Source organism: Acomys minous, assembly GCF_964271855.1.
Source record: "Acomys minous genome assembly, chromosome: 8".
Lineage (NCBI taxonomy): Eukaryota > Metazoa > Chordata > Mammalia > Rodentia > Muridae > Acomys > Acomys minous.
The window spans coordinates 78,057,932-78,080,315 of NC_140489.1; the positions used below are offsets into that span (position 1 = coordinate 78,057,932).

At 39.2% G+C, this 22,384-nt stretch overlaps 1 protein-coding gene across 22 annotated transcripts in view; it reads left to right on the top strand.

The window, feature by feature from the left end:
- HDAC9 (histone deacetylase 9) overlaps nt 1-22,384 on the top strand; it is an 861,568-nt gene that overhangs the window by 179,917 nt on the left and 659,267 nt on the right. The window contains exons 1-2 of one of the 22 annotated variants that reach the window (XM_084791709.1): nt 14,993-15,312; nt 15,413-15,487. The exons of the other annotated variants lie outside the window; for them this stretch is intronic. Coding sequence (XP_084647835.1) covers nt 15,472-15,487 — 16 coding nt within the window. The 5' untranslated portion in view covers nt 14,993-15,312; nt 15,413-15,471. Of the gene's footprint in view, nt 1-14,992; nt 15,313-15,412; nt 15,488-22,384 lie in introns of those variants that run through there. 22 annotated transcript variants of the gene reach the window in all.

Below are 22,384 nucleotides of genomic sequence, written 5' to 3' on the forward strand. Positions count from 1 at the left end.
AATTCCAAAGTTTTATATCATTTGGCTGATCTAGGTCTTTGAAAAAAAATGAGAAGTGGGCGTTTAAATGTTTTAAGAGGCAATTTTCTAGGGCTATTGAGCAAGTAGTTAAAAATACCTTGTTTTCATTTCCTTCCCTGAGAAAGTCCTAACAGCTGAGGCTTTAAAAGAGCATAGAGGAGACTACACTAGAGTCTGAACTGTACGCTCTAGTCTAAAGCTTATTGGTTAGTATGTGGCCTCCGTGTGTTTGAGATGTGAGGAAGGTAACTGCAATTACCTCCTATTGCTTGGCTCCTTCTGTTGCCTGGTAACGGTTACTTACAGGATGATTGTTGATTCTTGTAACTTATTAAGTATTATGATTGTGTAAAAAGGGGAACTTCCCCCAAGAGAACTAGACCAGGGTTTCTCGGCCTTGGTGTTAATAATGCTTGGGGCAGGCAAATTCCTTATCGTGTAGGGGCTTTCGAAGGCATTGTAGATGCCCAGTCATATCCTTCATCTTTACATTCCAGATGCTGTGACTTACCTCCATTGCCACAGCAAATAAAAATGTCTTTAGGTAGCACGATGTGTCCCTGGTGGGAAAGGGCAAAGCCACTGTTGCTGAGGGCTACTGTTAGAAGCTGAACTCCAGCAAGAGATAATGGTTGTCATTCTTCTCCAACCTCATTGGCAATCAGAGGGTCCCACATCTGGCTAGATTTGGGTGAATGCTTCGGAAATGAAAGTAGGATAGTTTCTTAGATTAAAAAAAAAACACTGCAGAAATAAAAGAAGCATGAGACAGAAACAATGTATACTTATCTATTGCTTTTTGATGTCATCGATTTTGCATGGATTGGGAGAATAGCACAAGAATTGTGAGATTCTACATTGCTTCAATAAAGGGAACAAAGTCTCAAGAAAATGTCTGACGTCCAAAGATGTAGATGTGGCCATACTCATATGGTGCAATTTTTCTAGAGAGCATGGCACGGTCATGAAGCATCTTGTACTTTAAATCATATTTTAAATAAAAAATGGGCTATGAACTTATAATGATCTGCTTTTAGTATATGTATACCTGTATGCATCATGTTATATAAATAAAGAAATAAATATTAGTTCTGGTGTTTTCTAGCAATATGATTCGATGTTATGTTCACCTTTTAAGTAATTCTGAGAAGAATCCGTTGTTCCCTTTGGTCTTTTAGAGAAGCCAAATAAAAGTAATAGAAAACCACCTAAGTCACTTTATATCCTTTTTAGAAATTGCATTTTGCTCACTTTAAACTACAGAGTCACCAGAGTATGTGAGAAAGTAATATCCCACTCTCCACTCTACTGTGGAGAGTGTTCTGTCCATTGGCTAGATCTGGGTAGGGGTTTAAGGTTTACGGCCTTTATTGTCCTTGACTGGTGCCTTAGTTTGAGCGGGACCCCTGTGCCCAAATCTGCCTATCATAATGTTCTACTTGTAGGCTTCTAGGACCCTCTGGATCCTTCTACTTTGCCATTCTCCCATGCTTCTCTCATCTAGAGTCCCACTAGAATGTCCTCCCCTCTGTCTCAGTTTCCTGGTAAGTGAAGGCTTTCATCCCCTGGAGGGGGAGACCTGGTGTCACTCAGAGGAAGGACAGCAGGTTACCAAGAAGAGACTTGATACCCTATGAACATATACAGGGGGAGGTAATCCCCCTCAGGAACAGTCATAGGGGAGGGGAATAATGGGAAAATGGGAGGGAGGGAAGAATGGGAGGATACAAGGGATGGGATAACCATTGAGATGTAACAAGAATAAATTAATAAAGGAGAAAAAATAAAAAAAAATCCAAAAAAGAAAAAAAAACTACAGAGTCTAAAAATTTTATAAATTAACCAAACCTTTTTGTAATTATTTGTATTCCATGGTGACATTTTTAATTTCCAAAAATAAATATAGCATTAAAATGGAGAGACAGAAGAAACAAGAAAAAAAATATAGATGAGACTAGAATGATGCTCACTTGAAGGGAGAAGGGGACAGTGCCTGTAGGCAAGAGATTGAGGTGAGTGTAAATGAAAGAGTGATATGCATGTGTGAAGGTATCTCAGTGAAACCTGTTACTTTGTGAACTGGTTCTAAACAGAAACAGAACAAGGACAAACAATACACATCCCTGGATGACTTCCCTGTCTCAGTGTTCTAACACAGGATGGAGAGCATTGACTGTTGTTTCCTATAGGAGTCTGTGTTTTTTGGAGCATAAGTGTGTGGCATCTTCCCCTTACTGTGGCATCTCTTGCAGTGGACACAGTGCCCAACATGCACCTGTTACTTACAGATGTTTGCTAAGTGAACGCATGACTGGAAGAATGAAGGAGTCAGAGTTCCAGCCTGTTTTGTGAAGAAAGAATAAGAACGACATGGTGACACTTCGAGCCGAAGACAACGATTCCATAGTGGAGTAGTACTGTACTTTTTGGGCACTGATGAAGGATCAAATGCCTAGTTTTTATTTTACTACCAAAATAACTGATTTGGAAACATGGAGTTTAGATATGGATGCTTAAATGACATGATAAATTATCATAGAAGTATTGCAAATGTTTAGTTTTGTAGAATAGTGGTATCTATGTGAACAATTATAGTATTTACTTCTGCAGCAAGTATTTTGCAGTCAAAAGAAACATTAGTTTTGAATCAGCCTTTTCGATGTGCATGAGTCTTAACTGGAATATAGTAAACTATTCATCCTTCTAAAAATGTTTTCATCTTGTAAGTAGAAGCAGTTTTTTCTTGATGAGCATGTTTAAGGTTTTTTTTTTAATAAATAATGTGTTATAGAGTTTAACACCATGTCCATTGGTATTGTGTTTCAGAATCCATAGGCTATCAAAGAAAAATGGTCAGTGTGCCAGGAATGGACTATCTCCGTTCAATGTGTTTATCAATGAGGTCCATAGGCAAATAAGGCTATTGCCATTGTTGTTTGTTATCCCCATAAATATGACAGTAAGAACCTACTGCTGAAGACATCTCACAGCTGTGTCATAGGACATGGAGAATTCAAGCTGGTACTGACCTGTGTATCTCATTCCTCCTGGATAGTTTTCAAAGTGCTGGAAGGCACTAACCAAAGGACTATGAGAGAAAAGTAATCAACAGATTTACCCAACTGTGAAACCGGCAAGCTACAATTATAACCCATCTGTCAAGATATACCTATTGGTACAATAGTGGCACAAATGTTATGGGAGTAATCAGTTGCTGTCCAATTATATTTAAGGCCCATTCCACAAGAGAGAACCTATGCTTGAGCCAAGACCCACTCCTGTGTCTTTGTAAGTTACAGTCCCTAAGAGTGAGTTTTCTATTATTCTCTTTCATTAACATAATATCAACCTGCCCACTAAATACGTATCTTTTATATTCATAGTGAAGCTCTCCACCCTCATCAGAGAAGCTTCTTTTTGTAGTAGATGATTATTAATATAGACACTCAGAATTGAAGAAAGCACGGAGAATACCAGTTTGTAGAGTGCTCAACCCTAAAGGAGAAACATGAGTATACCTCTTCCCCACAAAGCTTGGAGATCTCCTGATCACAAGGGATAAATGAGAAGATTGTGAGAACCAGAGACTGTAGAGAATTGCTGCAAGACAGCCTTTTCTGGAGATGGCACAGTCATAGATCACATGAATACATGGCGGCTGTAATTTCATTCACAGACGTGCACAAAATCAAGCCTGATGAAATTCCAGCATGGAGGGGGTGTGGTCTCATTAAGTCTCATGCCTATCTGTGGAGCGATTGGCAGTTGACAGATTCTAGGAAAGGAAGAGTCAATTATCTGCAGAGATATGGTAACTGGTAGGCTACCCACACTGCAGTGGATGGTCCTGCACTCCTGCACATACTGCGAGCACTACATAGATGTAGTACATTAAAAGATACTACCTTAAGGTGGTGTGTGGGGAAGATTAGAGAGGAAGGAATGCTGGGTAGCACATTATATTATAAAACCCTTTCAAAAAAAAGTCAGTGGGACTAAGGTTTTTAAAAATAATACATATAGATAAATATTTACACTTGTTAAATTGTAAGTCTGACTTTTAAAAAAGGTTTGTAAAATATTCTTTTTTTGTTTCAGTATTTTATTCTTGGTATTGCCCAAATCACTGACTTTAGCCAATTTTTCTTCCTCTTCTTTAGATAGTTCCTTTTCAATGAGTCTTCAAGATTCTGGAAAATTCTTGACTGCATTTTCTCACAGACTAATTTTAGCACAATCAAAGTAAAATTAAATAATAGCCAATAGTATGTTTATACTTAACCATCATTATGGGATTTGATTTCTCATTTCAATGTCACAACATTTTATAAAGAAGATTAGGCAGTGTCATTCATTCATTTATTCATAATCAATATTCATATAAGGAGCACTAAGTGTAAAATGTATAATGAAGTGTGTGTACAAGAATAAAGAACAAGATACACCTGCAAAATTATATATCGGTGCTGAAGAGATTACTAACAATAGACATAAAAAATGAAAAAACTAGAAATAAATCCAATTATAAGAAATTATTTATGGATGAAAATGACCATCAATCAAAGTCATTTAAAACGGTATAAACAAATGGGCTCAGGTCATCTTTGTGGCTTGTAATAGCCAATGTTATGAAACTGTTAATTTTCACAAAATTGAAAGTGAATTCAGCAACACTCCCATCAAGACTGTGACAAATGTTTATGTAAATTTCTAAGCAACCTCTCAATTTTATGGAGAAGAGTAAAGGCTTAAAGAAAGAATGGGAAGTTTTGAGGAAAAACAGTAAAATAGAGGGATGGTTTTGTCAGATACCCAGACTTCTAGAAATGCCATGATATAGTAGAGGTTGTTACGAGGTTGTTACTCTGCATTGTCAACATGATTGGCTACAGATGCACGTGTGAAGCCGACCTCTGATGTACTTCCAGAAAGGTTCCACCAATCTGGGCCTTTCCATGGCCTTGGATCCCAGGCTGAATACAAAGAAGAAAGCAGAGAACACCAGCATTCATCTCCCCCATCAGCCACTTCATGTACCTGCTGCCATAGCATCCTCTTTTATGTACTGTTAAAGGATAAACTGGAACAAACCTCCCTTTCTTAAGTTCCATTTTTAGATATTTTTGTCACAATCATGAGAAAAGCAGCACAGTAGTATATCGTATATAGCAAAACAGGCTATGCTGGAAGTGCTCAGAAAGAAAAAGAAAATGAATTTGCAGAAAGAAATCAGATATGCAACAGAGGTGGCACTCCTGATCATGGAGAAAAGGATGGGTTATTTAATAAAGTGCTGACAGAAAAACATCGAAAATTTTCTTTACTTCATAAAAATACAAAAGTAGCTTTAGGTAAATTAAGGGCTTAAATGAAAAATACAAAAGAGAAAATATCTTTAATAATGCAAAGAGACAGATTTAAAAATAAGATTTAGCTTTATGTTTATGAGATTTTTTGTCTGCATGCATGTATGTAGACTGTGTACATGCCTAGTGTCCATGTAGGCCAGAAGGTCACCAGATCCCTTAGAACTGCAGCGGCAGGCTGTTGTGTGCTGCCATGTGGGTGCCGGGGACTGAACCTGAGTCTTCTACAAGAGCTCCAAGTGCTTCTAATTGCAGAGCCATCTTCCTGTTTCTGAGACAGTTTTTTAAACAAAAAGTTTTAAAGTATCAGTATCAAAAAAAGTGATTAATAACTGGAACTAAGAGCTATAGCTCAGCTGAATGCTGTGACGTGAACCTGTAATCCAGCACTCAGGGAGGCAGAGGCAGGAGGGTCTCTGTGAGTTTGAGGCTAGTCTGGCCTACAAAGTGAGTCCAGGACTACACAAAGTAGCCCTGTCTCAAAAAAAAAAAAAAAAAAAGACGTATAAACCAGCCAAAGGTATTTAGGATATCAAATATATCTACATATACATATGTACATGCCTTTATGTCTGTGGCTTATCTGAAAACAGAATGGAAAAAGTCAATGTGTTGAAACAAGTAGCCAAAATATACAGAGAGACTGTGTCAGAGCTCCATTATATGGGCAGGTGTGTAAGGGTCAACACTGAGGTGTGGTGCAGCTGTGAGGGATCAGGGAATCTGAAAATACTGAGGAGGTGCAAACCCATGACTTTGGGAGAGCAACCCCACTGGAAGGCATATATTCTCTACCGACAGCTTTTCATACAGGAACAAAGTGCTGTTTAGTATGAGACATAGGTGAATGATTTGTGGTATTTTTGCTCCAAGGAAAAAATGACAGAACTTTGATAATGAATGAATTAGGGCTATGTGTATTATCATGAACAAGTTTTAAGAAAAGTGTACATTTTGTTTCTATAAATTTAAAAAATGTACAACACTACTATTCATTCTTAAGAATTATAAGCATATGACAGGTACAAGGACATGCTTCAGAATGAATAAGTATTTTGTGGACTGGATAGGATTAGGGACATAATCTTCCTTTTCTTTCTAATTTCCGTGGAGGTTCAGCTCATTCCTTGCTCAGGTTGCCAGTGTGGAGCTCACAGGTACTGTCTTCCCTCCACACTCAAATGTCACCAGTCACAAACTCCTCTCATCTCTCCCTTTAAATATGACCTATGTGACTGGAGAGATGGCTCAGCGGCTAAGGGTGCAGCTGAGTCCGCAGCACCCACATAACACACCAGTAATGCAAGCAGTGGATGGGGGTGGGGCGAGGTGGAGGGTGAAGCTGAAAAGTACATGAGCTTCAGAGTTAGGAGAGATTTGACTTTAAAGGATTTAGTAGAAAAGTGAAAAAGAAGGGCACCTGATGCCTTTCTGTGGCTTCCACATGGGAACACACACACACACACACACACACACACACACACACACACACACACACGCACACACACATGGCATGCACATGCACACACACAAACAAAACAAAACAAAACCCCTTTAAAATGTCCATAGTAAGTTTCCTAGTATTCCTGTCACTATATAGCTACCTAACAGACCAGTACCTCTAAATTCTTGCTTGGATTTGAAACAACCTCTATGTTGGGTCCTATATGTCTTCCCAGAAACACCCTTCACATTATCTGGTTTCAAGGAGAGGCCGAAAGTCATGGGGGCTCAAGGGTTAAGAGCACTGCTGCTCTAAAAGTGGTCCTGAGTTCGATTCCCGGCAACCGCATGGCTGCTCACAACAATTTATATTGGGATCTGACGCCTCTTCTGTCATGCAGGCAAACATGCAAATAGAGTGCTCGTATGTATAAATCTTTACTTTAAAAGTTTAAAAAGAAGTCAGGCATAATGTTACCCTGATCAAAGCTCACAATTGTTCCTCATTTTTCAGCAGCAAAATCCTACATTTACTCCCACGACACTGTGTGCTGTGGTACCTCTGCTGTGACCCACCATATCCTGGCAACTGTCCTGTTGTTTGAATGGCTGCAGTTCTCCTAGCTTTTATAATATGTTATGACCCCACTCCAGTGCTACCAGAAAACACTCTACATCTGGCCTTTCCCATTAGCCTGTGATAGCTTAGTCTGTTCACAAGAGATTAACTTTCTTTAGATTGTTTTCTCTGAAGTCAGCTTCTCACTGAACCCAGCCATGGCCGCAGTTAAAACTACAGGACCCCATTCCATATTTCCTATTGCATGTAGTATTTTCTCTTTTCTAGCATACTGATCATTGTGATCTGGGTGTTTTCTTTATTGTCTGTCTTGCATCTTTCTGGAAATGCCTTGGAAAAGTTCGGATGTTTGTCATCTTTGTTCACAGCATGTCTCTTGGACCGCGAAGACTATACACATAGACTCACATGAATACCTGTTGAATAAGTAAACGAAAACTATATAGTTCATTATGCAGTTCCATCTGTTTTAATGCAGCAATATGAAGAAAGGTATCAGTCTGGGAAAGAAGTCCCAGTCCACTGGTGACTTTAAAGGTCATGGTGACCCTGCTGGGTATCTACAGGATTTCACATGGATGTTCATGCTTGACTCCATTTTTATGTTTGATGAAACTAGAAGTGGGATTACTGATGGACCAGGTAGGCATGCGTAGTGGGTATCTCACAGTTAAAGAGGATGGGGCCAGGTAGGCATGCGTAGTGGGTATCTCACAGTTAAAGAGGATGGGGCCATTGCACCCTGTGGTCTGGGAAATAGGTATTCAGTCTCATAAAACCATTTTAACAATTCAGCTTCATGTCTGGAATGCTTGCCAAAATAGTCCAATGGTGAACTTCTTCTTTCACAATTAGCTGAAATTAAAAAAAAAAAAGTTATTGAGTCGATAGCTTTGTTAAAGTCATGATGAATTTAGTGGAGGAAGTAGTCCCTGGGAAGAGGTTAAATAATATAAATAGCTTACAGGGCAACAAAGTTTTTTTATTGTGCTGTTTCCACAGCAGCACCAATAACTCAAAACAAGGAAACGGCATCTCGTGTGTAATATACTACAGACATTTCTCTAGAATGACTGTGATCTGAGGTCTTCAGGGACTGGCATTTTTATCCACATTCATCTTGGTTTAGACATACCTTTTTATGAAACATGGTTAAGAAGAGAAGTGTTTAAAATTCTATAAAACTTAGTTATTTCTTCACCTTTTTTTTCCCTAAATTGACTTGAAAATATGAGGAATTTTCCATGCTGAAATAAATGCCCAGGGACATTGTGAATATGGGCACAAGAAACGATATATAATCTTTCATGCCTTTCATATTGACCTTATAAAGTCAGTTTGAAAGCTATGGAGATATGTTTAGTCATTCAATAAAGAAAATATTTTTTTTCAATTCAGCAGATAATGGCATAGCAGAGCTGGCTCTGGTGTGAAGGTGGGAACTCTACTTTGAAAACAGGGTCTGAACACTGAGAAAATGGGTGTGGAAGTCTCAAGTTTTTTTTAAAAAAAAAATCATTATTTTGTCATTTAAAAAAAGTGAGATATTGAACTTGAATGTTGGCATGTACAGGAATTCAATAACATGTAACAGAACTAAATCTCCATGTAAACCACTCGCTTCTTATTCGCAAATAAGTACTCAGGCGAACTGAACCCTTTTTACTAAATATACTTGATGCAACACCATCAATAGACTTTTTAGACATTGGAATCCCCCCCCGACTCCCCAACTCACTGCCAAGATTTCAGATCAGTAGCTTTACTCTTGTTCTTTCTAAAGAGTAAATGTCTTGATCATTGTAGAATAGCATTAAATGAAATGATTAGGAAAGTTTTTACATTCTTAATGTATCCCAGTTACATTATAATGAGCGTAATACACAAAGCTGGCCAAAATTTATATATCCACTGTGTGTGTGTGTTTGTGTGTGTGTGTTCACATTTGCCTATTTCACAAAACAAGTTTTTTCTAGAAACTTGTTACACAAGGGCTAACTCATGTAATTTGTACAAATGGGTCAAATATTGTTTCATGAGATTCGTTTAGAGCCTGTGGTTCTATAGCTCACTTATGTATCCTATTAAAAGGGGAATTCTGAGTGTTGAAGGGGGAATTCTTAGAGATTGAAGCAAAGAATGTAGATAGAAATAATTGAAAAGTTAAAAATCAAATGAAAAGGGAAGTGAAAATGTAGCTACCCATTCAGCACATAGTTGTGAAGGAAGTGCCCCTGTAGTTACATTTCCTGGCACTTAAATAAAGCGTTGAAAAAGAAGGGCAGCATTAGGAAACACATTCAGTGAGCACTGATAGGGAGGTGTGGATAATAAAAATTACTGTTATGTCTTCTCTGCCCAGATATGTTTTTAATCAGACACAATTCACTCAAGAGCAAGGCTCCAGTCCCTGTTTTACTCAATTGGACCTTTCCCATTTCTTGAAAGTCAGGTTTGCCTATCGCAGGCTGTTTTGTGCTGTCCCCATGTCTGCTTTCTTGGTTCTGTGCTTTTAGGGTGGGGGTGCCTAGGGAACAAAGTGACAAGGTAGTTAGTCTGAAGCTGACACAATCAGGTGATGACACGTGTGTTCTGCATGGGCTATGTTTTCTATGCAGGAGATAGGTTTTATTTGGTAATGCTGGTCATCCTAAGTTTTTTGACTTCTGATCGTAAATTTTTCTCAAGGGGAGAAAATTATCACATGGGCTTTGTAGCCAGCCTGGCTTGCGGACTGAGCATGCTCTCTGAGCATGCTTTTGCAGCTAATCTCTTTAAGAGAGGGAGAGATTGACAATGGATTCCATGACTTTCAGCCTTCAAGTGATCAAACTGAGGACCTGGTGAAGTGTTTCAGAAAAGCACTTCTTTAATTGATTCTCGTTTGAAGTAAAAATGCATTTCAGAGAATAATAGCTAAGATTTGACTCCAAAGCTTCAATGTAGATGAGGAAGCCTTCTGGCTGAACTGTATAGTTGAGGTTCAATTACCTTAGCTCTCATTGAACCATATTCTAAACACCTTCCTTTGTAACCATCATCTTGTGCAAAAGTCTATATTTTTAGCCTTTAAGCAGAGCTTAAGTACTGTATTTAGACATCTGACTTGAAGACTAAAATTTGCTCAGTGAGCAGAACAAATGTTCAGAAAATAACATTTCAAGGTTAGTGTTAGTGTCCTGAATAAAATGGCTTTTCTTCTTTCTCTCCATTGAATGCAACATAAATAATGTTCCCTGACTGGCTTTCAAGTTTCAAAATCATAGAATAACAGTGAACTTGGAGAGGAAAGAGGGAATAATTAAAAATTGAAGGGGCTTCTGTTGAACAATTGTTTGCCTGAAACTAAGTACACGTTTTTGTTCCTGATTCAATAGGATTATGGATCTTACAGGGATTTTAAAAACTATATAGTAATGCTCTTTAAAAAGGGGGCCAGAATAAGCTCCCCGATAGTATGAAAAAATATTTAAAGAAATACACACACACACTGTGACAGCAGATCACATATACCTGCTTCTCTCTCTCTCTCTCTCTCTCTCTCTCTCTCTCTCTCTCTCTCTCTCTCTCTCTCTCATGCACATGCATGCACGCGCTGGCACACATGCACACAGAGTCACAGAAGACAACATATACCTGAACACATATACACCCCTGAACATATACACCTCAACACACACACACCTCAACACACACACACACCTCAACACATACACACACAAAACACTGGCACAGAAGACCACACACACCTGTACACACATACACACACCTGTGCATGCACACACACACACACACACACACACACACACACACACACACACACAAGCCACCAGGTATATTTAATATAAAGTTAACACTATTTAAATATTGTTTGATACTAGTCATTATCATTGAATTTACCAATGCTTGGCTGTTAACAATATGCTAGTTGTAGTACAGAGGCTCATTATATAACTAATCTTATTTAAGGCATTTCTCCATGGTAGAGCCCCATTTTTGTAAATGAAAGATAATAAGAAATTTTAATTACATTCCTGTTTTTACTGTATAATAGTGGATTGTGGATCTTTTTTAGGAAGATCCCTAAATGGTACCTAAGAGACTCTAGTGTTAAGAAATTAAAACAACCGCAAAACAATTTATTCCTAGAAAAATAAGTAAAAGTTACCCTGTCTTGTCCAACACAGCACTTAAAGGCAGAGGCATGGGATAGTAGTCTGAGGTCAAATTGAGTTCATAACAAGGCCCTGTCTTTAAACAAAACAAAACATCATCACTAACAACAAGAAGGTAAAGAGGGAGAAATAAACCAGACAGGTGTAAAACTTGTCACCAGTGACTTATGCGGTGTCGAGTCACCCGTGAGACAAGTTTTATGGTTGTCCTTGTATTGGTTTTTATATTATTGGATATTATTGCTGTATATAATTTGCATAATTAACTTTCCCTTTTAGAGTAGAAAAATTATGAAGTATGCTATCTAAAAATAGCATAGAAGAGATTAGTCTAAAGATGGGCCTATGCACCCACATAGGATTTTGCTTTCTTTACACACTGACACATAGGACAACTCTGACACCTACTTGGTTTCTTGGCTTTGGACCTCATATCATGACCTTTGGTTCACAAAACCTGGACCCAGACATCTGTTTTACTCTTTCCCTGGTTGTTCTCAACAGCTCCTTTTCTCATCTCATAGACTCACACCGTGGGGCTACAGCACAGAAGGGCCTGCTTGTTCCAACCCTTGTTGCATAAGTTGTGCTTCAAAGACCATCAGAGAGGAACTGTCCAAAAAGAAATAGCATGGTGTAGTGTCAGACACCGACAGTGTGGTCAGCAGCAATGGTAATCAATCCTGCTCCTCTATTAGCCATGAATTAGATGCTGGCCACAGGCTTAATCCTGGGGTGAATTAGTCTCCTCATCTGTGAAATACTTGTGAGAAAACTGAACCCCCGTGATAGATATAATAGTTAAATAAGTGAAGATTTTGAAGTTTCTCATATTATAATAACTATTATCAGGGAGCAGTGGCACACACCTTTAACCCCAGCTCTTGGGGAAACAGAGGCAGATCTCTGTGAGTTCAAGGCCAGCCTGGCCTACAAAGGGAATCCAGAACAACCAAGGCTACATAGAGAAACCCTGCCTCAGAAATAAAACAAAAGAAAATGAACTAAAGTTGTAAACATTTTTTTACTGAATTTAATTTAAACACAAAATTCATTCTTACTATTGTTCCATGTGAATTTTTTCTTAGTAATGTATAGTAAATTGGTTGTGATCCTTAGTGTCCCATGATTAAAAATAATAAGATACATCAGTAATAAGACTAGTAGGAGAAAGTCATTTCATATGAACATGAAGTTAATTTGATTCAAAAATCTTCTGGTTCATCTAGGAGAAAAATAGAAACTCACAAAGTGAAAGTAAAAAAATGAGGAAAGTCCCAGAAGCCAAAAGACGTCCTTCAGGTTCAAAGCTGGGTTTTTATTGCTGGGAATTGAACTCAGGGCCTCAAGAAGAGCAGTTATAGCCCTTAGCTGCCGGGCCTTCGCTCTAGCCAGGTATAGACTGTGATTTATCTTGAGTGTCATCTGGATTTCTGCTCATCTTATTTTCCTTGTATTTTAGTATGTACCTATACTTCTGCTTTTTTGCTTTTATTTAATACTGTTTTTTTTTATTCTAGTACATAATCAGTTGTCAGAACCTTCTAATTCTTTCATTTCTTACCTTTGTGAAAGAACTGGCTTCTTATTTCAATTCATATTTACTTACTGGTGGTAGATTGAGCACCTGAGGAATTCTTCAGTGTGTTACTACTCAATCCTGGGAGCGTTCTGATTTTTTTTTAAAAAAAATTCATTATGTACCTTGTGATTATATAATCTATGAGTTTCATTTTAGGTACATGAAGATGTCACTCAAAACATCTATTTCTAATGTAGAACTTTACTTTTTTTTAAAGCTTAGAGCTAGCTCTAGGTGGGCACCAAGGGCAGTCCTAGACCCTAAAGAAGCCTTCACTCTTCTAGAAAGATGCCACATAGAAATAGTTTGTGGCTGGATACAGAAGATGGTACCAGGTGCTGTAAGCATTTTAGAATGTGGAGGAAGCTTCTCAAAGGGGCTGGAGTGTGCACAGCGCATAGTAGTCTGAGGCGGCTGTGAAGGTGTGCAGGGAAGGAACTGAAAGGGAGGAGGGCATAGGAGTGAGAGGAATGGGAAACACAGGGTTGTGGCCCCTGGCCTGTGGCGCTCCTGGGATGTCTTCCCACCCTAACCTCTGCCAAGTATAGAAGGGGCATGGGGTGCTTAGAATTATTATTATTTTTTTACATTTTTTTCTCCTTTATTAATTTATTCTTGTTACATCTCAATGGTTATCCCATCCCTTGTATCCTCCCATTCTTCCCTCCCTCCCAATTTCCCCTTATTCCCCTCCCCTATGACTGTTCCTAAGGGGGATTACCTCCCCCTGTATATGCTCATAGGGTATCAAGTCTTTTCTTGGTAACCTGCTGTCCTTCCTCTGAGTGCCACCAGGTCTCCCCGTCCAGGGGACATGGTCAAAGGTGAGGCACCAGAGTATGTGAGAAAGTCATATCCCACTCTCCACTCTACTGTGGAGAGTGTTCTGTCCATTGTCTAGATCTGGGTAAGGGTTTAAGGTTTACCGCCTGTATTGTCCTTGGCTGGTGCCTTAGTTTGAGCGGGACCCCTGGGCCCAAATCTGCCTATCATAATGTTCTACTTATATCTGCTGTTTTTCAGTAGAAGAGATCCCGGGGTGGCAGGGGGGTCAGTAAGTGAGGATTCCAGAGTAGGGAGTTGCTTCCATTCTCCTTAGGGAGCACAAGTCCTTAAATCGAAGTAGAAAATGGGCTTATGGTAGTGGAAAGGAATCGTGATCAGCTCCACACTGTTTGTTTCCCAACTTGTTCCTTTGGTTAGTGATGCTGATCTGGGGAATAGCAGTCAGGGAAGGGTGCGGCCGGGCCTTCTCTCCTCAGCCCGCACCAGTGTACAACATTTACCCTTTTTTCTTTAATATTGTCACGTCACATGATTATACTCTGTCAGAATTTCTTTGAGGGGATGCATTTTCAGTCAGTCTACAGCAAGGGTTAATGAGCCTTCAGGATGATTTTTGGTTTTCAGGCATTCTCTTTTTCTAATTCCATAATCCTTAGATATGGTGGGAAATGCACTTCAAAGTGAGCACTTCAGATTTAGTTCAAATACCAGCCATTTAAGTAGCTCAGGAAATTGCCTGATCTAGGGTTCTGGGGTGACAGTGTTTTATATTTGTTGCAGCCTTTCAGAGTTGGGTAGAAACATCAAAAGCGTTTTATTTCATTAAAATCTGTCTCTGGGTCTGTATTTTCTCCTCATTCCTTGTAGAGTTTTCCTTCTAGGATATATTCGTAGTTGCTCCTCCGGAGAGCTTTTAATTCTCCCTTATCCAGAGGCACACATTTTCTACTTTGTCCTGTCTCTTAATTACTAAGCTCCAGAGGAAGAGTGGTCTGAGCCAGGGCCCCAAGTTGTGGAAGTTTCTATATCCGGTAAACTGGCCCCATTCCAGTGCAGAATAATTTATCAACAAATGAAACACCAGCCACGTCCCACACGTCCTTTGATTGCATTCAAACCACCCCCTTCCCACCCATAGTGAGTTTGCTGGAGTAAGAGCTGAGAGGCATTCTGTTTCTCCTCTTCATTTTGTTGAATCACTGGCTTCTGGCATCTATTAGGCTTCTTATTAATAGTAATAAGATGCTTGTTCATTGAGTGTCTTGCGCTACAAACCAGACACAGTGCCTCCCTCTGCCTCCTGGTTGTGCTGTGGCAGGGAAACCGGCTGGAACACAGATTTCTTGTCTGTAGCATCAGGTACTGTTTAGCTTGGGGTGGGGGTGGGGGACTGATAAAATTAGCAAGTTGACTAACCACTTCCCTTCCTTGTGGCTCTTTAATATTATAACGGATACAGAAAAGTTCAGAAGGACTGGGCTCGTTTTCGAAACCACAGCACACTTTGTCAAAGAGGGAATGCACCACACAACGGGTGAGTTTCTTTCAAGGTTTTAAATGAGCTGTGAGAAGAGTGTCGTGCTGGGCATCTCTACGTTTTCCTTTGCAAATATTCTGTAATAATTTATAAGCTGTGGGAAGATAAACCTGTAATGAGGGAAGCAAAGGGGATTCTCATTAGTGGTGAAACAAATGAGTGAGTGAAAATTCAGCTCTGGGTAAAGTTTTCTTTACTGTTCCAGATTTGGAGACTGTTCTAGAGTTAGTGGATGCTTCCCTTGGGAAGGTCCTGTGTTTATCAGATCTGGACTCCCAGTCTTGCCATCGCGGGCACTGTCTGCAGAGCCTGATAAATCTCAGACCCGAAGCAGCTTAAGGTCTTCAGTTCCCTTCTTACAAGGTTGAAATATCCTACTGCTTTTAGCTTTTTGATCATGTAAAAATTCACACATGAATATAGAGTGACTGGCACATGGCTCGAGAGGCACCTATTCCCCAGCCTCCTGTGTCGTTTCATATGTGTACCACGGCAGAGTGAACCCACTTTGGTCTTGTTGCATTATTGTTCTTTGCAATATGTCCCTTGTAAATGTTAAATTAGAGAGCCCTTAAATTCCCTAAATGGTCATACTAATTCACTGTTTGCTGTGGAGTCTTAGGACAGAAGACGGAATGATGACTGGTGGAAAGCAGGGCTTTGAGGGTCTGAGGGTGGCTTTCTCAGGTAGTGAAAGAGTGGAGGAGGGGACATCAAATGGCATGTTCTGGGATCAAACTCATTTCAGGCAAAATTTTGGCTTCTTTATATATAGAATTTTTTGAGAGCTTTCTTAACTTTTCATGCGTGAGTTTCATACCTTAAATGAAGACAAGGCCAGTCTCTCCAGGGAGTAGGACAAACAGCCAGGGATTATTGCTAAAAAAAAAAACCAAACAAACCCAAAATCAAAAACAAACCAAACTAAACCAAACAACAAAACCCAGTAGTGGTCTCACAGCCTGTTACCTGCAGTTATTTCAGCAAGGTAGGGTTTGGTCTGCTTTTGCATACTTCACTGTTTTAAACTTTTAAAAAAAACCCTATAGTTATTTGATAGAGGGAATATGAGCAAAATTTCCATTGAGAGGTCTTGTCCTGGGCCCCTCAAAATGTCTTATTCTTGTCAACTCCTTCTTCTAGCTGTCCTTCCAGTTGCATCTGAAAATGGACAGTCAGAACTTGCCTTGTTTGTCTTCTCTGAGAGGAAGGCCGGTTGTAGACATTTGTCAAAGCTCGCAGAGCCAGGAATAGCAGAGCAGAGGGCAGTGACCCCTTTCTGGGCCTTCTGATCCCTGTGAGGGGTGATATGGCTGGGAACCAGCAGCCCTCCTTTACCTAAGGGCCTGCCTCTATCTTAGCTTTATTTTTCTTGTCTCTGAGGAAGTATCTCTGGGCTGCCTAGGTTTTCTTCTGGAATTGTAAGCTGACAAAATAAATCTTTTCATTTGTAATGACAGAGTTGCAATCCTGAGGCTGATAACACATTGAGAGGTGAAGGTCTTTTCTGTGCCCTTCCTTCTTTGTATTACAGGCATGTATTGGGCAATTAGGATATGGTTTGGCATTTGCACTGTGTAATTTTCTGGTTTAATCCCTCCAGTGTCTCTCTATGATACTCATTGTTAATGTCTTTATAGACAAAGAACTGAGGCACAGAGGGATGAAGCAACCTGCTTGTGATTAGTAAGACATAGCAGAATTTTTCCATGTCTTTCTGATTTCACAACTTAGAATATTTGCCTATTAAAAAATAGGTTGTTTCAAGTATGCACACTGAAAATGCATACGAGGTTCTGGTCTTAGTCTTCCTGAATAAGAAAGATACCAGTAATCTTTTAGCACAAGGTGCCTGGAAAAGACTTTTCTCCTGGCAGTGGTTTTTTTTTCTTCTTCTCAAGAGTGAAGGCTTATAATGTCTGATTATAGTCTGGAAATGTGTCATAAACTCTGACAAATACTGAGCTTGGTGGGGCACAGGCAGCACTGTAATGAAAAAATATTGAGCAAAGAAGGTAAAAAGGAAGTGCTCTTTTAGTATATTAGCCATGCCTCAGTGGTAGATTGTGTTTTGTGGTGTTTGTCTCCTTTGAGTCTGTGCGGAGAGGGTGGGTACAATTCATCTAAGTTAGTCTTTTGGAACACGCAGCGTTGTTGTAAAACAAATGATAAACACTGACGCACTGCAAAAATAGGAGCTGTCTTGGTCCTGGGGAAGGTGCTGAGGAGAACCAGGACAAGTGCAGTCAGACATTTTAGAAACCTGGCATTGACTTTCACTGGGTTTCTTTTAGATTACTGTGCAAAGACAAAAGTAGCACTGAATGTGTGAATGAAGAGAGAGGTTAATTTCACAACTTTGGGGAGTTTTTCCCTCCAACAGAGTAATGATGCTTTCATTATATTTTTTATTTACTGAAAGGGACAATTGTCTTGGAATAGGAGCTGAAAATGCAAAAGTATCTTAACTTTTTATCTGGCAATCTAATATAATCTACACTCTTTCAGTTTTTCATATTTTTTGGTCATTGTCCAAAGAACTGGTGTCTACTTGAATAACTCAGACAAGGTTTGTTTATGTGATTTCTGGGAAAGATTTTGAAACCTTCTTCTACTTCTTCTACTTCTTGTTCTTGTTCTTGTTCTTGTTCTTCTCCTTCTTCTTCTTCTTCTTCTTCTTCTTCTTCTTATTATTATTATTATCATTTACAGAGAAAACAGCTTTGACGGGGAGGCAGAGATGGAGGGAAGAAAGGGAGAACGTGCAAGGGAGACGGGGGAGAGGGAGAAGAAGGGAGAACAATAGAGACTGAAGAAGAAGTGGGACAGAGGTGCAGAGCAGGAGTTTGAGCATCTCTTAGGACTCTGAGTCAGTAGAATCTCTCTAGTTCTGCCAACTGCAAACTACCTTCTGAAAGTGCTCTTTCATCTCTGCATTGTTTCTTCTTACTTTTCCATCGACGGTGTCTTTATCTCAGAAGAACATTGTTGTTCACAATGTGTAAACCAGCTCCAGGGCTGAAAGATCCTTTGCCTTCTGTGTTTAGAGACAGAAGTGTCATTTAGCTTATAAGTGCCTATTTTATTGTGTAATTATTGAAAGGCTTGGTAGTGCACTGGATTACTAAGGCCTAGGGATCTCGTGTTCCAAAGTCTTGTTTTTAGATCCCAATTTAAAAATACTTGTCCATTTTTTTTGTGTCACTGTTGTTCATAAACGAAATGCTTTGTGAAAATATAACAAGAAATATAATAAAAGATCAGTGCAGTTGGATGCATAAAAGGGGAAGTGATTTGCAGGTCATGGCAAAGTCTGGATTCTGAAAAGCCTAGTGGGTAGTGTTGGTAGTTGCAAATTGTCCATGTACACCTAGAAAGTATTAAAAAGTTTGCACACTCAGATTGAGCTTAGTAATATTTTAAATGAATTAGGGGAGATAATAGACTAATGAGGTATTAACAGTTGATGTTCAGAAATGAATTAGGAATCTATTGTCTAGCTCAGAAATAACCATAGTCTGGACTGAGGACAGCATCAATCAGTGGCAGTGAGCAGACCAAAAATGTTTTGTAATACATGTAGGATATGATAAAGAACTACCCATGAAAGTGAGTGAGAAGTGTCAGTTATGACCTCATATGAGCAAATGGCAAAGGGAAACATATGCACAGAGATGACAAAAATCAGAGCAGGCTGACACAGTCAAATGAGATGCTTCTGAAGTTTTCAATGGGACACAGATACTGACATGGTATGTGAAATCAGAGAGATGATCACTCAGGGAAATGAAATATTGAAAGAAATGCTGATGGCACCAAGCGCAACTCTGGAAACTCCCAAAACTTAGCAGATGAGTAGTCAGGGGAGCTGTGGAGTCAGGATAAATAATGGCTAGATAAAAGTGAGATCCAGAGAGCTATGGCTTCCGGGGGAGCTAAGAGGAAGCATGGTCAAGACCGGAGGTGGTTACCTACTTTGCATAAAGAACTAATATACATTCAAAAACTATAAAGTGATTGATCAGAAGAATCTTCTTGGCATGAAAAAATAAGTAGAACATGCTAGTCCTTTAAAATTACATTGTTTTGACAAACTAAAACTTTTTTGATGAATAACTGCATGAAGATGTGAATACAGGAATAAGTCGTACAGATTTCCTTAAGTGGCATTATATTTATGCTCTTATTTCTGTTTTTATATAAGTGAATAATATTCAAGGAAACAAAAGTAAACTACTTATGTTGTCCTAGATTTATTTTCCCAAAGTAGAAAATGCTTGTAGCCAGCACTTTCTTTGTATGTGTATTTCCAAATGTCAAGGCTACCAGATACAATCTTGTTCAGTTGTGTCCCATGGGACACATTTGACAGTGTGGCTGGGGCTATTTTTTGATTTCCACAAAATCGGAAACAGGTATGCTGCTGGTATCTGCTAGTGAAGGCCAGAGATGCTGCTGAGTGTTCTACAACATGGATGGCAGCTTCCTACTCCATCAAAATATTTGGCCTCTAATGCCTGCAATTCCAGGGCTGAGAATTCCAAATACAGAGTATGACACATATCCACGTAGAGCCAGTATATGGTCTTGGTGGTGGTAGTAGATCTTTCTCAGAAGTTTTATGTACAGGAGTAGGAGATCTTCCTGAGTTTTCCATAATCTGCCAACAGGTTTTCATAGTGTAAAGTGATCTCTATGTCTGTTTCTCTGCCTCACTCTCTCTTCTCTCCCCTTCTGTATGTGTGCACCTGCCTGTGCAAGCTTGCATGCATATGCAGAGTTGTGGAAGCCACAGGATGCCTGAGGTGTTATTGCTTAGAGCTGCCCACTTTTATTTTAAGACATGGTTTCTAAGCGACTTTGCGCTTACCAAGTAAGTTACACTGGCCTGCTTGTGAGCCGTAGGGGTCTGCCCACTTCACCTCCCTGAACATGAGGCAACATGTCAAGTATTTTAAAAAATATAGTCTGGGGATTGAACTCAAGTCCTTGTGTCTGGAAAGCAGACACATTGACAGCCATCTCTTGGTCCTAGAAAGTGTTCTTTTAATTTGGTTTTCTTCTTTGATCCTTCTTTCTAGAAATAAGTTAACTGAAAACAATGTGTAAACATAAAATATCTCTCTAGAACTAATTTTCAACAGAATTTATCTAACTTGTTATGTATCGAGGACAGTGCTTCACTCCGTGGCTCCTACACTGGAACTTCATGTGTTATGTGTAGTTAGTTCCTATGCGTTAGTGAATACTAGGGAAGTATTTGTATTAAAAATAATTTTAAAATATATTAGATTCATTTCCTTAAAATGTAGAAAGACTTTTCATTTCCTAACAAAGAATTTTCTCATTTCATTTTAAAATTCTTGATGTAACCCATCCATATAATTGCATAATTATAAAAAAAAATGTTCCTTGATGCTCATCTCCAAGGCAGGGATTGAGCAATTGTCTTTGCAAATCCACATCCTCATAGTATCCTAAAATTCATGTTGAACTGGAATATTGATAAGACCTCAAGAAATTTAATTCTTTTAAAAGCCAAACAAACCTGTAAGTCACACAAGTGCTGGGTAAAACCACTGCATGAGAGTAATCTGTTTCCAGGTCTGATCAGTTCTTGTTCTTGGTTTTAAATCTTCCTATCAATGAGATAAAGAGTTGATGTAGATTGATATATAAACTTACTTAAAAAAACTTTCCTCTTTTGAGCACCCCCAGTTGATCTCATGAGCCTCAGTCCTACCTGATGGCATCTGCTGGTGAGGGCTGCACTGTGCTCCTCTCTCTCACCCTATTTAGAGCTCTGTTCTCTTGTTTCTGTTTCTACTGTCCCACTAGTTACTAATGCAAATGTGCCATTTTTATTATTAGCAATAATTCACAATGTGCTATTATTGGTCCTAATGTATTCACTCCCAGATGGCAATTTCGCTGGGTACCTCATTGTCTGAACGGGGCTTCCTGGTGGATTACTCAGGTACTATGGCAGGTGTCAGTAAAACTGGGTGGTATTATTTCCACAAATACTTCTGCGGTTCTTACTCAAACCCATAAACAGTTTTAGAAATGTTAGATTCATATTCATCATATCAACTTATTTCATTGTGTCTTAGGATTATCTATTGCTGTGAACAAACGTTATGGCCATGGAAAATCATAAGGAAATACTGAATTGGGACCAGCTTACGGTGCAGAGGTTTAGTCCATTGTCATCATGGTGGGAAGCATGGTGGCAGGCAAGCAGACACGGTGCTGGAGAGGGAGCTGAGAGTTCTACGTCCAGATCAGCAGGCAGCAGGAAGAGACAGTGAGGCACTGGGCCTGGCTTGAGCATCTGAGACCTGAAATCCCACCCCCAGTGACGCACTTCTTCCAACAAGGCTGCAATGAATACTGCTACTCTTTGTGAGGCCGTGGGGGCATTTTTATTCAAACCATCACCTGTGTTTTTCTTAAAGTAATTTTTTACTTTTAATGAGGTTAATATTTGTGCTCAATTATATCCTTAATACAGTGTTTATGTGACCACAGTGCTATACAGGGCATCCTCTGGCACATCTTACCATTGACTCTTGTGTTAAGTACCCTAAATGAAGTCACACACAAAAATGAGAAAAGCAAGATATTTAGCTGAAAGTGTGATATTAAAATATTGTAAATACAACTAAATTTTTTCTACAAATCAGACAAAAATATTTTATATTTCCAATTAGGATCTGGATAGACTCTTTGATAGACTCTAGTAAGTTAGATTTCAGACATTTTTGGAGACAGCTTTTCTAGAGTTTCCGAATGAGTAAAGATATCTGTGTAATTAATAGTCTGTGATTGAAACTGAGTTGAGGCACAGCAAAGGGAGACCAGCCTCAGGTGTGTGACTCTGCATTTTTAAGT